Source organism: Xiphias gladius, chromosome 23 (genome assembly GCF_016859285.1).
Source record: "Xiphias gladius isolate SHS-SW01 ecotype Sanya breed wild chromosome 23, ASM1685928v1, whole genome shotgun sequence".
In the NCBI taxonomy this organism is placed as follows: Eukaryota; Metazoa; Chordata; class Actinopteri; order Istiophoriformes; family Xiphiidae; genus Xiphias; species Xiphias gladius.
Window position 1 is genome coordinate 22,194,381 of NC_053422.1, and position 13,847 is coordinate 22,208,227.

General features: G+C 40.1%; 1 protein-coding gene across 3 annotated transcripts in view; it reads left to right on the forward strand.

The window, feature by feature from the left end:
- The window catches only part of mtus1a (microtubule associated tumor suppressor 1a), a 29,735-nt gene that overhangs the window by 1,751 nt on the left and 14,137 nt on the right, over window positions 1-13,847 (forward strand). The window contains exons 1-6 of one of the 3 annotated variants that reach the window (XM_040119061.1): window positions 376-892; window positions 3,178-5,324; window positions 5,546-5,780; window positions 7,116-7,343; window positions 8,866-8,958; window positions 9,468-9,605. In XM_040119061.1, coding sequence (XP_039974995.1) covers window positions 3,282-5,324; window positions 5,546-5,780; window positions 7,116-7,343; window positions 8,866-8,958; window positions 9,468-9,605 — 2,737 coding nt within the window. In that variant the 5' untranslated portion in view covers window positions 376-892; window positions 3,178-3,281. Of the gene's footprint in view, window positions 1-375; window positions 893-3,177; window positions 5,325-5,545; window positions 5,781-7,115; window positions 7,344-8,865; window positions 8,959-9,467; window positions 9,606-13,847 lie in introns of those variants that run through there. The other 2 variants (XM_040119060.1, XM_040119062.1) reach the window with 2 other exon arrangements.

Sequence of the window (13,847 nt, forward strand, 5' to 3'; positions counted from 1 at the left end):
TACAACATGAGGCCATGTCATCAGACAGTGATGTTGTCAGTGGAGGACTTCAGAGAACTTATCAGCTACACCGATATTGCAATGTGTGTTGCCATCTAGGAATAAGGGAGCAATTCAATGCAATTTGTGGTTGGTCTCTACATTGTAAAACTGTCATAGTCCAATGTTGTCCTGCACCTAGGCCTCCCGTCATTCTGTTCCCCTTTTCACTTATCCCTTACTAAAAAGCTGTCTGATCCATTCTCTCAAAAAGAGGGACTTTGGCTGCTTAGCAACAGTGAATGCCAACTCAGCCTGGCAGGCCATGGCCCCTCCCCTTGCACTGGGCTCGCCACGGATAAGGTAACATGTTGCTTTCTTCCTCGCTTGCTCCCTCTGTAAACTTGGGAGTGGAGCTCTATAGTGAGCACAGTCCCTAGCTGGACTTTGACATGCCTGCAGTACAGAGCAATGTGCAGCAAAGGAACTGTTGATGTATGACACATGGACTTTTTGGAGAGAGTGCTTATCCACTGCTGCAGAAGGCCGACTAGTCTTGGTCATGTTACCTCAGGGAGGGGAGGAAAAAACAGAATCTACACAGGGGGCTCCCTCATTCCGGTTGTGATGTTACTGATGCACGGTTGACTCTGAACCAACACGAGGAGAAAAGAGTGTTTGGACGGGGGTTATTGGTGTCTGGCTGAAAGAGACTCGCACGCCAATACTTACTCAGTTGGGTGGATTTAGCACTTTGGAAGGAAAGCAGTAATGAGATTGTCTCTGGGGAGTAAAATGAGCCAGGTGAACCTGCAGAAACTGATCTCTGATGTGATACAGCAGACAACGCTGCTGACTGTGGAGGCTTTTTCTTCCTCACTGACATGTTTGAATGGAGAGGACAAGAGTGCAGGTATTAAGTTAGTTAATACTATATCACTTTTTTACTGAAAGGTAAGTGTTGTAGACCTGTTTTTTAAAATTGTGTTCCAGTGTGTCAATGTATTCGTTTACTCCGTGTTTTGTAGCTTGAATCTTGCAGTTTTGTTTTTCCATAAACATTGTCAGGTTACGGGTTGTCTCAGTTGCAGTTCTTTACATAACGCACTATGTCCAGTCACATTTAAACCAGTAAAATCACCGCTCTGCATCATTATTTTATGCCATTATTATTATTGCCAAGGTTCAGTGTGCACAGCAGTTTGCCAAGGCTGTATACTTTATTTGATTTGCAGAGATGCAATGTACAGTGACGTGTGTTCCTCTGCCTGTTAAACATATTATTCATCCAAATTTGGACTGTTGGCCATGTTCATGTAAAAAAAAAAAAAAAAAAAAAAGCGACTTTGATATATCTTATCAGCAGTACTATTGAAAGTAAGGCAGATTGAAATATTATATATTTATTTATATGTTCAAAATGTTATTTTATGCTCAGAGGTGAGGCCATAATGGTCCACCCATAACTAGGGACACCTATTCTTGATTTTTGTAAATGTTGTGTTTCCGAGAAAACACTATTTTTTTTTTTTGTTTCCTGGAAATTTCCATAGAAATTTGGAATCAACTTTGAATCACAATCCATTTCATGGTTGACAATGTGATTTAGATTCCTCTATTACAATGTTTTGTTTGAAAAATCAATACATTTCAGTTGACAATTGTGCTAAATGTAATTTGTAGTTTCTGTTGAAAATTCTGATTGAATCAGTCTGCTAGTAGAAATTAATTTGTAAAGTTGGCTGAAATTTTGGCTTAAAAACAGTCAGTGTATATATAGTTCTGTGCATTTCAGGTTAGCTGCAACTAGCTCTAGTGTTGTCAGGTCTCTAGCGACTACAGGTGTCTTTGACTCTTTAGCTGTTCAGTTACGTCACACTTTAAGTAGAGCCTTGTTTGCCCCTCTATACATATGGAAAAAGATTTATTTTGACACCCAGGCCATTCAACTACTGATTGTTTAGATACTACTACCAAAGAAACTTCTATCTTGGCAGGAAAACATACAGACAAGCCAAAGTCAAGCAGGCTTCCACCCTAGAATGGAAACATGAGGTTAACATGCTGCGTATTACGAACCAAACCCTCTTTCCAATGACTGTTCAGATTTTTTTTTAAATCTCCAGACGTAGTATTTTTAAGGTAGATTGCTCTTTTGAGTATTTGTTTTCTGCATTTTGTTATGTGTTTCCTGGGAAAGTCATAGCCTCACTGATCCTGCCCCTCCTTCCTTCACCAGTATACTCACTCTCATACATAACTTTGCTCCCAGCATGGAAGATAGATTATATGGTGGTGTTTCATTCATTACTTCAGGGTGGTTACAACCAGGGCAGATGGAGCTATAAAACTGTACAAGGTCAATTTCGTGCTAAAGAAAATTATTATTCTGCATAAGTTTACCTCAAATGTTAATTTTTCTAAAATGCACTAGGATGTCTGGGTCCACATACTGGAACATTTTCAGGCTGCTTGTGACTTGATACCTTACTCTCTGGTGGTACGTATCACAATGGTGCTTTTGTTGTAGTTGTGGCTGGCAAGCTTAGCAGTCCAGTCAGCTTAAGTAAACACAACAGTGCACAACAAAGCAATTGAGACTGCCTTTTAATTCTCATGCCAAACACATGTTGCCTCATTTCAGCGTTGAAACATGACTGCTGGTCCATCCTCACATTTAAGCTTTTATGAAACCATAATTCAGCAGAGACAGCAGCAACAACAGTGGTAGTGATATTTTCTACCCCCTTTCAGCTTCAATGTAAAGTACTGTATATCCCATACAAAAGTAAAAAGAGAGTTAAGTAAAACATAGCTTTTGAAAGGGTAAAGGTATTTAGGTAACCTGATATTCAACAGTCTGAATGAAATTACATCTCACAGCACATTCCACAACTAGCAGTTTATTTAGACCGACTTGCACTGCGGTATTCCATAAGCATGATCCTAATGAAGTTAATATTTTTGATTGAATTAAGTCATAAATAATTTGAGTATTCAGCTACTGTTTCAGTAGTCAGTGGCCACAATGGCTTACCAGGCCATTCCCAAGCCTTTTTATAGCCCTAAGAAAAATGTTACACTGGAACATCTGGGCATAAGCCTGTTTATCAGTATTCCTGTTTAATATTCTGTTAAATTACAAAGATTGTGTAGCAACATGGTCACAAAAATTTGACCCTTCCCTCTTCTCCACAGATATTCATGCCTGATCATCAAATTTGATGGCATACATTGCTGCTAACCGAGTGTGAGGTTATTTGGAACTACAGAACTAGGCAAAATCCCGCCAGAACTCTACAATGTCTAATGAGACATTCAACATGTCCGCTGACCAAGTGGAGAGCACAGTTCCTTTGCCTCACGGAGGCCTTCAGCTGGGCCTCTCCCCTGAGAGTCATTACAGCAACTCATCCATGTCCCCGTCACCTGACTCCGACAGTAGTATTTCAAACATTAGTGATAGAGAAGCCAGCAGCTCCCCTGAGATCAACATGGTGGAGTGCTGCCTCAGTGAAGGTTCCCCTGTGGATAACCCCTACAACACCACCTTACCACAGGGTGATGTGTTCTGTGGTGTAAGCACAAACCTGAACCAAACTTTTATTGCCACACCCATTAATGGCAGCTTGAATTTCTGGAATAAAAACTTGAGTCTGTTGAGCAACCAAAAGATGGCATCAGAGAAGTACCAGACTTTTAGTAAGAATACAGAGGATGGAAGTAACATCGCAGCTTCGTTTCCAGACTGTTCTGGGAGGGAAAGCCACCTGGGTTCGTGTGAGACCTCCCGTAGAGGATCCACTGAGAATGACTGCTCCTCCCTGAGTTCTGGGGAAATGGTAATAAGGAGCAACAGTTTTTGCCTGGAGGACCAGTCACTTTTAGTAGTCTCTTCCCTTGAGGAGTCATCAATCTCGCCAGCTTCAGGCCGTCCAGCATTACCTGCTGAATCTAACCTGCTGTCAACCACTCTACCGGATATCTGCGAGAAATTTACAGAAAAAGTCATGGATAAAAACATAGGCCATCCGTGTCTTAGTATGACTTTCAATCAGGCAGACAACTGGGAGCTCCTCACTGAGGAAAATGATATGGCAACATGCAACTCTCTAGTAGCTCTGCCAAGTGAGAATGAAGTAGGTCTTTTGATGACCTTCGTCTGTGAAACATCTTCTGCAGATAGCGGAAAAGAGGCTCAGTTTGCTAGTGTTGAAGCAGAGATGTTGGCCCATTTCCCTGGAGCAATTACACCAGAACAAGGGAAGACCTTTGTGTCCACTCTGTCAGCTATGCAAGAAACTGGCAAGGATATTCATACTTCCACTCCAGTACAAAATACTGGAAACAAGATACCCAGCCTCCCCTCCTTTTCAGAGTCTCCATGCACTGGAAATGCAAGCAGCCCGGGACTCCAACCTGTTAAATGGCAGCCAGTCTCTGTTACTCCTAAGCATTTGGTTGCAGGACTACCGCCTTCAGCCAGCAAAGTCAGGAAAATGGAAATTAAGAAGTTTCCAAAGTCAGACTTGAGTAATATAAAATCAAAAGTCATCACAAGAACTTTGCATCAAATAGCAGTGCCAGGCCCTGATTCACAACACAAACCATCACGACTTAATGTGACCAATAAACAAACTGAAGCACACAGAACAGACACTATCAGGATTAGTCCTGCCAAGATAAGGAGTAGCATTGCAGTTCTCTCTACCACTACTAAAATGGTCAGTGACACTCAGAGACAAATGAATACTCAGGCTGCCAAGTTGGGCGTGACAATGATACAGTCATGTGGGCATACTGCAGTGGATGGACAGGGCAAGAGCAGAGCATCCCCACCGGACCACTACACAGCTGTCAATAAACATGCTTCAACAGTTCAATGCAGTAACGCCAATTCTGAAACAGAGCAGGAAGCCTCAAGTCAAGTAGCAGACACCTCAGTACAGCATGCAGGCAACCAGACCTTCTGCTTCTCATCCTTAGAAAAATCCCCTGTTAGAAGTGGCCAAAGAGATCCCAAACCAGCTCCAAAAAAGAGCATGTCAAATATAATTCAGGTCAGGTCAGGCTCAGCTTTAGGTCAGGGCAAGCCACCTGTCCTTAAAACAAGGCCTCGCTGCTCATCGGAGAGTTCATCATCATCATCTAGGCCACCCAAGGAGAAGAAAACAACTTTAAGGTTCTCAACCAGCTTTACCATTCCCGAAGCTGAAAACTACCTGGGCCAGACCAAACCAGGGAACCTGAACTGCTCTTCCCAGAATAAACAGGACGTACAAGCTGAGGTCACAAAGGGATCTGCCGAAAACTCAGCTAGAGCGGTTAAAAAGATCAGCCTGGTGGTGAGTATGGACTTATTTTCAACTATTTTTAATATTAATTTTCTTGCAACTTTCTTTATAAAACACATTAAATATTTTAGAGAAAAGAGCTGCAAAAAGGGGACACAGAGATTTGGTTGGAACTGAGGGGGTTCTTTGGGAAAATGTTTTTTGTGGTGTGAGCTATCGGAGCCAATTGCACAGAGCTGAGTGACTAAGTGAAAAAATTGCTCTTCTTGCAGGCAATGTTCAGCAAATCAACAGCAGCGGGTGCCTCATGGGATGAGAGTAAGAGCAGATTTCGAGGACGACCATCTCCTAGACAAAAAGGAGGAGCACCACTTTCAAATCCTCCACCTGTCAGTCCCAGACTAGCCACTCTGTCAAACAGGCAGAAGCAGGGAACTCGAGATAGAGATCAATGCAGGGCCTCCAAAGCTGTAGGGACACCACTGTCCAAGCAGAAGAAAATTACAGGTAGGAAAAATTGTTGGACTGTGTTAAAACACAGTGTGCCGGATTGATATCCAGTTAAACTGAGCCTATGATAGTTGTTCATTTTTCTAATAGAGGGCATAGTTGACCTGCAAATGTCAGTAAATAAACACTGACAGTAGGTCACAATCAATGCCCTCATAAGTTCTATGACCTGCCTTTGACTAAGCAGAAAGCTAATGATTTCCTAACTATATCTGCTGTTGTGTAAACAGAATTGTGTAATAGGTCTGTTTAACCCTGTGTATAATGGAAACAAGCACAGTTGCACAGCTGGTTTGCACTGCTCTTGAAGGGCCATCTAGGATTAAAGGCCAGCTCCTCAACTCTGCTGATACAGCAGGATCTTTCAAAGTAACACAGTGATGTTATAAGATAGTGCTTTATACTCTTCAAATGACAAATGAACATTTTTGACATATTCACAAGCTTGTGGCTAGCATTTCAGGAATAATGAAAATGACAGATACAAATAAGTTTCCATTTGTATAGTTTTGTAACACATAGCAATGCTGTTGTGAACTAGAATAATTCAGGTTGTAGTAAAGCTGTCTCCCCATCAGAGGGTGACATTCAGCATTTCCTGTAATAGATTACTGTCGTCTTCCTGATGAGCTGAGCCATGTTCATGAGTGATCACAGGAACAGTGTTGGATACAGATGTCACCTCCGGTCTCTTGTCCAGTTCTTGGGGATAAATAGCCAACTCCCTCTAGCTCCCTGCTCTTCACAGTAAGAGGAGTCCTCAGGACGGAAGGGGACTCTTCCTCTGATGGGAAGCCATCTGTATGAGTGGAAAAAGCAGGGGAAGGAAAGGGAGGTTTTGAGTTCAACAACAGTGTTAAAGTCAGTACACAATGTTTGAAACAGGCACCCTGAGTACAGTAAAGAGCAGTAACCTCCTCATGCTCTTGCTACAGAGAAAGTCCAATGGGATACAGTATTTTGCGTAAACCGCAACATTTTTGTTTGGTTGATCCAATTTGACATGTTTGATGTTGTGAGTAAGATTGGTAAGTTTTTTTTTTTTTTTTTTTTGTTTTTAATTATTGAAAGTGGAAGACAGAATGTAAGCTTCTAGGGATCTTTTTTCATTTATTGATCTTTGCAGTGTTTTCTATGTTTTTAAATATACTACTAGCTAATAAATGTACTTTTTCAACCTATCATGAGAAAAAGATGGGCTAGTTTACTAGGCTTGAAGTAGTCTGACCTATGATAGCAATACACCTCTGAGCTCAGTCTGTGTACTCGTTCTCAATAAATAGGTTCATGCTGCTGATCTCTGATGTTTATTTGTGCTCAATTGCATCCTAGGCAGTCAGAGAGCACAGGCAAAAGGAGACCCATCCCATGGAACTGCCTCAGCAGCAAGTTTTAAGCCCAAGCTGAATGGATCCCAACCTCTTCAGATTCCCACTCGCTCCTCTCTTATGGGCCTTCCCCCTACTCCTGTTTCTAGACTACCACGCAAGACCCTTGGGACATCCAGGACCCTCACTGATGTTCACAGTGAGCTGAGTGAAGGCCCTGGAAGTACAAAAGGTAAGCAAAACAACGATTTACATTGTTTTTAGAACAAGGATCTTTTGTCCCTACAGGCTGTTACATAAAGATATAAAATCAATTTGATGCAGGCTGCTTTCCAAGTTCAGTCCGCAGTTTTCATTGTGGTTTTTAAGGACACATCTGGACATGAATGGGAGGGGGCAGCTGTTGTACATGGTGGCCCATTTCAGGGCTGGGGTTGGATGTAAACCTCTCCTGAGGCAAATCTTGTTCTGATTGAATACCTTCACATCTGCCATGATACAGGGGCTCAGCATCTTAAAGCATAGTGACATTTTTCAGATATCTTTATTTTAAACTCTCTCTGAAAGGAAGTAGAGCTTTCAAATGTAACAAAAAATCTGAATGAATAAGCTGAACTCCACCCTGGTGTCAACAAGTCATTGTGTTTCTGCTGAGCTTTGAATGGTTCTAATGAGATCTTTAGCTGGTATTTTATTCTCACTGGTTTATAAAGAAAAGGAGCACTGTTAGACCCAGGGCTCTTTTCCTCCATCCAGCGTTTTCAGCAACATGCAGGTCTGTGATTGGCTGAGAGGACCTTTTTTCCAATCTGATGGACCCCCCTTGTGTGGTTGTCAAGGCAACGGGTTCTATTCCACTCTAGTTCACACACAGCATTGCCTGGAGGTGAGAGAGCAGACATTCACTACAACTGATGTCATTTGAGGTTTATAAAAGAAGCAGTTTCCCAATTTTCTTTTTTAATTGAAAACCAATGGCTGGATACACGGGACTTCGAAGCTGCACTTGGACTGAATTTCCAGCTCATGTTTACAACAACTCCTCTTTAATGGCGCAGGGCAGTGCAGCATCCAACTTTGATCTTACCCTCTTGACATGTCTGCTCATTGGATCCTATCGCTTTTGTATCATCCCTTTGTTAGCTGCATTTAATGGAAAAGATGGAAAGCTTTGGAGCAGTAAGTGAGACTGGATGTTAAATCATAACTGAGATTTCTTTGTTTCTGTTGTGAAATGATTTAAAGAACTTCTGGATATCTTCATCAGTTATCATTCAGAGGACATAAACAACATAAACATGTTCTGCATGCTAGATATTAATTCGGCCATAATGTTTAGAAATTTGATTTGTATATGCTGAATCCTGCTATAGTAAATTTTGTCATGATGGTCAGTTTGACAATACCTTTTGTTAATCTAATTCATTCTTCCTTCATGTATATATTTAATCATATCAGTATATTCTTTGTTATTTTAATATCTGAAGATTTTTATGACCTTGTTGCTCTAGAAGTTTGTCCCTATTATACTACAGATGGTCTGTTAACATAGATGGATATGACTTTCTTACAAATTAATAGTGTTGAATGACTACATGAGGTTGGTGGTGATGACAGCAGTGCTGTATTGAAAGCAGAGGGGTATTGAAATCTTCAGTGAATTTTAAATGCTGTAACAAAAGCACACGCTATCCTCAAAATTTCACAGTATGATTTGCAGTGTTTAACCAGCACTTCTCTATGCACTCCAACAGTTTCTGGAGGAGCTGCAAATAAACAAACCCCCTTCAAATCTGTTGTGCTGAAATCAAGGCTCATCTCAACACCTGGAAGAAACACTGGACAAAGTGAGATTACACACACACACACACACACACACACACACACACACACACACACACACACACACACAGGTCATGGAAGTAATTTAGCTAAGATTTTGATCCGATTTAAGTCTCCCTTTGTGAACTCCCATGTGTAGAGTAACTGAATGAGACCACATTGATTTTTGCATTTTTTTTTTTTTTTTTAATCAAATCCTCACACTATGAAAAGGAAATGGCCCTTTTTAAATCTCACGTAAGTAGAAAGTGATTAAACCATCCCCAAACAGTCAACAAAAAAAGACTATTGTTACTTCCCTAATTCTGTGGTAACCTCATTTGATTAGGTGTGTTTGATCTTGATTGAATTAAATTAGTTCTATCTTTGTTGGCCATTTTCACAGTATGTTTGATCAAACCTCCATGAATTAGTTCTGACTGAAAAGCCATCTGCAGTTCAACAGTTTTGGTCAGTTGCAAGTGTTCCTGCTACATTATGGGTCAGATTAACTCTCGCCTCTTTTCTAACCCAGATATTCTGCTTGTAACAGCTTTGACCACAGCATGCAAGCCTGCTGCTTCCACCAGCAAAGGAGCTGCAAATTCTACAGTTAGTCCTTTGAAAAGGACTGCTTCTGCAAGACTTCTTCGTTTAACTTCAAGTGGACCTGGTGAGAGTTTTCTCTTTTTCTTTGTGTTTTCAATACAGCTTGTTCTTTTAGTAAAATTACATCCATTTGATTTTATTTTTTTTTTACATGTATTATATGGCTTAATGATTACATGGCTTGTCAAGGGTATAGGCTTGACTTCAGAAGTGAGGTGCACACAATTAAAAGAAGAATTTGGTTATTGAGTTGTCTATAATAATGGTATAGTATAAGAAAGACAAATAAAAATAGAAATGCTAAATAAACCTCTATTATAATGCACTAAGCCCACTTGTTTAGTCTTCTCAATAGATCCGTGCTTTATGATAGGTAATGTTATTCTGCAGAGAGCACTGTCCTCTACTTCATTATCTTTGACGTTCACCTTTGGCATCTTTTTAAAAAGAATGTTAACCGTAAATAAAAATATAGATAACATTTTTTACCTGGGAAAAAAAATTGCTGAGAAGTTCTAAGTACATTTTTAGGCCTTAGTGGTGTCAGCAGTCATCCTCTCAGGCTGCATACAGTCCCAAAAACCTCTAGCAATAAGGTAGGGCAACCTCTATCTATCCTGTGAGGCAAAACCAGGGGCAAAAACTTGCTTCACCACAAAGTACAGTTACAATTGAAGGCAACTCAAATAAAGCACATCAACACTTTTATCATCTCCTGTCTTCTCTCATCTAGATATGGTGTCCGGACAATAAGAGGAAAATGTTTAGAGGTTTTGGTAGGAAAATTAACCTTAAACTATAAAAGTTGGGGATATAAAATTTGGATTTTGAAAAGTTAGGGGGACATGTTCTTCTCCTCCATACCCAATGGAAATTACGCCCAGGTGACTAATATCCATAGAGTACATGTATTTTAGGCAGAAACTACTAATGAACTATTCTTTTAATGCTGTTCAGTGTTTTAAGGAACTTGTGGTACTTTAGTAAATCAGATGTGGTGTAATTTAGACCAGAACATTCAAGTTCTGGTATCCTTGGTGTTTATCTGTGGCCACTCCTGTAAGCATACAGTAATCACACTAAAGGTTTAATTTGGGCTCTTTTATTCTTGGCCTTAGTAGCTCTCTGCTGCTTACACACAATGCTTGATGCATATTTTATGGCTCTTCCATTGTCTTCTTGTCTTTTACTGTTTCATTACCGTCTTTTACAGAAACTAGGTGAAAAATATGCTGCATTATATAATACTTAATTAGCAAATTGGTTTGAGTCTTGGATTATATACGGTTCACAGTCATAACTGAGGACACTTTCACAGAGAGCTGTGCCAGCCAAGCTGTTTTAAGCACAGCTCATCAGACAAAACCTTGCCATCGCACTGCTGGTGACACGGGAAAGAGTAATTGGGAGGAATAGTGGATGGCTAGATTAAATTCTCATTGGCTACAGTTATTCTGTTCGCTCCTCCCACCCTTTCTCTCCTACCCCATCCCCCTCTGCTCTCTTCCTAGCATCTTGGCTCTGCTACAGCACCGCTATCATAAAGCTTGGAGATGCTGCTTTGCTCTGCTGTGAGAGATTCATTTGTTTGGTTTATAGCTGAAACCTTGCTTTACCAAGAGGATTAAGGGATTTTTTTTTTTCTTTTTCCCCCTGTTCCTATCAGATTTACCAGGCTATCCAACAAACCACACTCTGTGTATTCCAGCCTTCACAGCTGGGATTTAGAATTTTAGTGGGGAGACCTGCCATGCCTTCACGTTTTTCAAGCCCGTTTCAGTGGAGTTACCCTTACTGCTTTTTATTAATTTATTAATTTTCTGCCATTTCTTGTACCGTGCTGCTTTCACTTAAGGCAGGATACAGTGAGGCACACCATGGTGTGTGGTTCATAGCCAGCATCCAGCACCTGTATTTGGGCACTGTTTTTTAAAGCGATTATTAGCTAAAAACTGTGACTTTCTTGCTTGATTTGCTTTTTTTTTTTGAGAAAGAGAGATGTTATGGTCTCCGAAGGTCTCCCTGTCAAACATCCATGTGCGTCTGACAGCTAAGGGTTTACTCCGCAACATTCAGCTGCTGTCAGGATGCAGGAAGAACACTGTGGTTTTCCAAGCAGGTCTGTCGATTATTTCTGTTAAATATTTCTACTTACATTGTTATGGGTGTCTGCAGTACGATATGTAAGCCAATCCTATCAGTGCCTCTCAACTAGACCTGTGCAGTTATCTGTTTCTGAAATCTATTTTTAGTATGGCTATTTACTAGTCGGCAAAACAGGAGGTTCATCTTTCATTTACCTACCTTGGTCACCAAAATGTGTGACCCCATGCAGAAGTATTTTAGGAAACAAATCTTGAATTCAGAAACTCAATCTAAACAAGCATGAGAATTTCTTCCTTTTAAGTAATTCTGACATTTCAGGATGGCTTGTATTATTTTTGTGGCCACCTTTTTATAAAACTGTGTCAAAATGCACTTCGTTTTGCTCACTGGAACACCCAGTACTCCTGTTTCACCCTGAGATGTGAGGTTATTTTGGTTCTTGGTCTCTAGGGTGAACCATAGGAACCTTGTTGTGATTGTTGAACAATGTTATGGGAATACAGTAGCTTCCTGTGGTTCCCAAATGATTTAAAGCATTTTTCTCCTGTTTTTGAAAGGTTGCAACCAAATATGGTAACTAAGTTTTACAGTCGCAAAGGGCTTAATAATGAAATGGGATTATCTCTTACTTGTTTAAACAAATGACAGAATTGTTAACATACTTTCAAAAATTGTTCAAAACGAAGCCTCCCTAAGATGTCATTGTTGTCACAATTGTATCACAAATTATTTGTACAATGTCCTATCCATCAGTTTATTTTTCATTAATATAAGACAAGTCCCTAGTAAATACTACTCTGAGCATTAATGTCTGGTATTGTCAACCAAGCACTGTAACAAGTGCATGATTGTGAGGGGTCTCATCACCCATCATGCTTTGTGATATGTTGTGACATCTCCTTACAGCAGCAGAGCACTATGCTGTAGAGTTACTAAATCCCTCGGGATTTGATGTAAAGTGTACAACTTGAATTGGTACAAAATTATTCTTTAGGCCTGGGAGGGAGAATGAAATGAAGAGGGCAACGTGTGTCATCTGTTCTGTTCAGATACTTTGATGAAAATAGCTGCCGGTCCTCTGTTGCCATGGAACAGCAGTCAAATTGAGAGATGGCCTATGTGCTTACATAAAGCCTAATTAATTTGGAAAGAGCAGATCTGTGTGTTAATGGAAAACAAAAGCCACATTACAGTTAAAAATACCGCTCAAATATGACATGATATAGCCAAACCATATCTTTGCTTATGTATGACTAAGTATTTTCTGTATTGTGAGTAGATTAGGATTACACAGGGCAGCCCTCAGAAGAAATGAATGTGTGAATGAAGCAAATACGGGATTCTCTTTTGTAGCCTGAAAATCTGACTGAATTGCCATTTCATTTTAAGAAATCGGAATCACTGCCAACAGGTATTCTCAGAGCGACCTCTTTAGACCATTTTGAATTGTTTAAATGGGCGAGAGCATGAATTTTTTAAATTCAGCAGAAATCTGTTGCATAATGTCACATTTCTGTTCTTGAATACAAGCACAACCCAATCCTTTTTATATAGACATTAAAAGTGGCAGAAGCTAACATGGCTGTGATCCCACTGTTTTTTTGTTATGTCCTAGGGAGGCAAGCAAAATGCAAACTGCATTAACTACATTTTTAAGTTTGAAAGATTAAAACTTTTATGACAAGAAAATAAATTAAGGATTACATACTGTCACATCACACAGGAGTAAGAAATTCACATGCTGCTTACTAACAACTGCTTACTTTTACCGACATGGTAGCTGCACATGTGTAGCTTGACAGCCTGAGTTTGATGTGGAGCTTGGCTTTGATCTGTATGCAGGGGTTTTTGTGGTAAATTGGCTTCAACTTGACATGGTATCTCTTTGTGTTCTTTGCACAACCAGCAGAGGGCATTCTAACTTAAAGAAACCCTTTAAATATAGTTGCCCTCCTAACTGCAACATCATCAAAATGATTGGAGGCTGAGCAGCAAACCTCAACTTTTTGTTTGTCTCTCTGTCAGATAAAATTTTCTATTTTGACATTTTCTCAGTATGTAGATGGTGTAAGAATTCAAATGTTTAATTAAATCATAATATTCTATGTAGATTAGTATGGTAGACACAATTTTAAAAGTAAATTTCTAATCTGAGGATACACTGAGGACATTGAGATGGAGATTTGTGTATTTTGGTTGT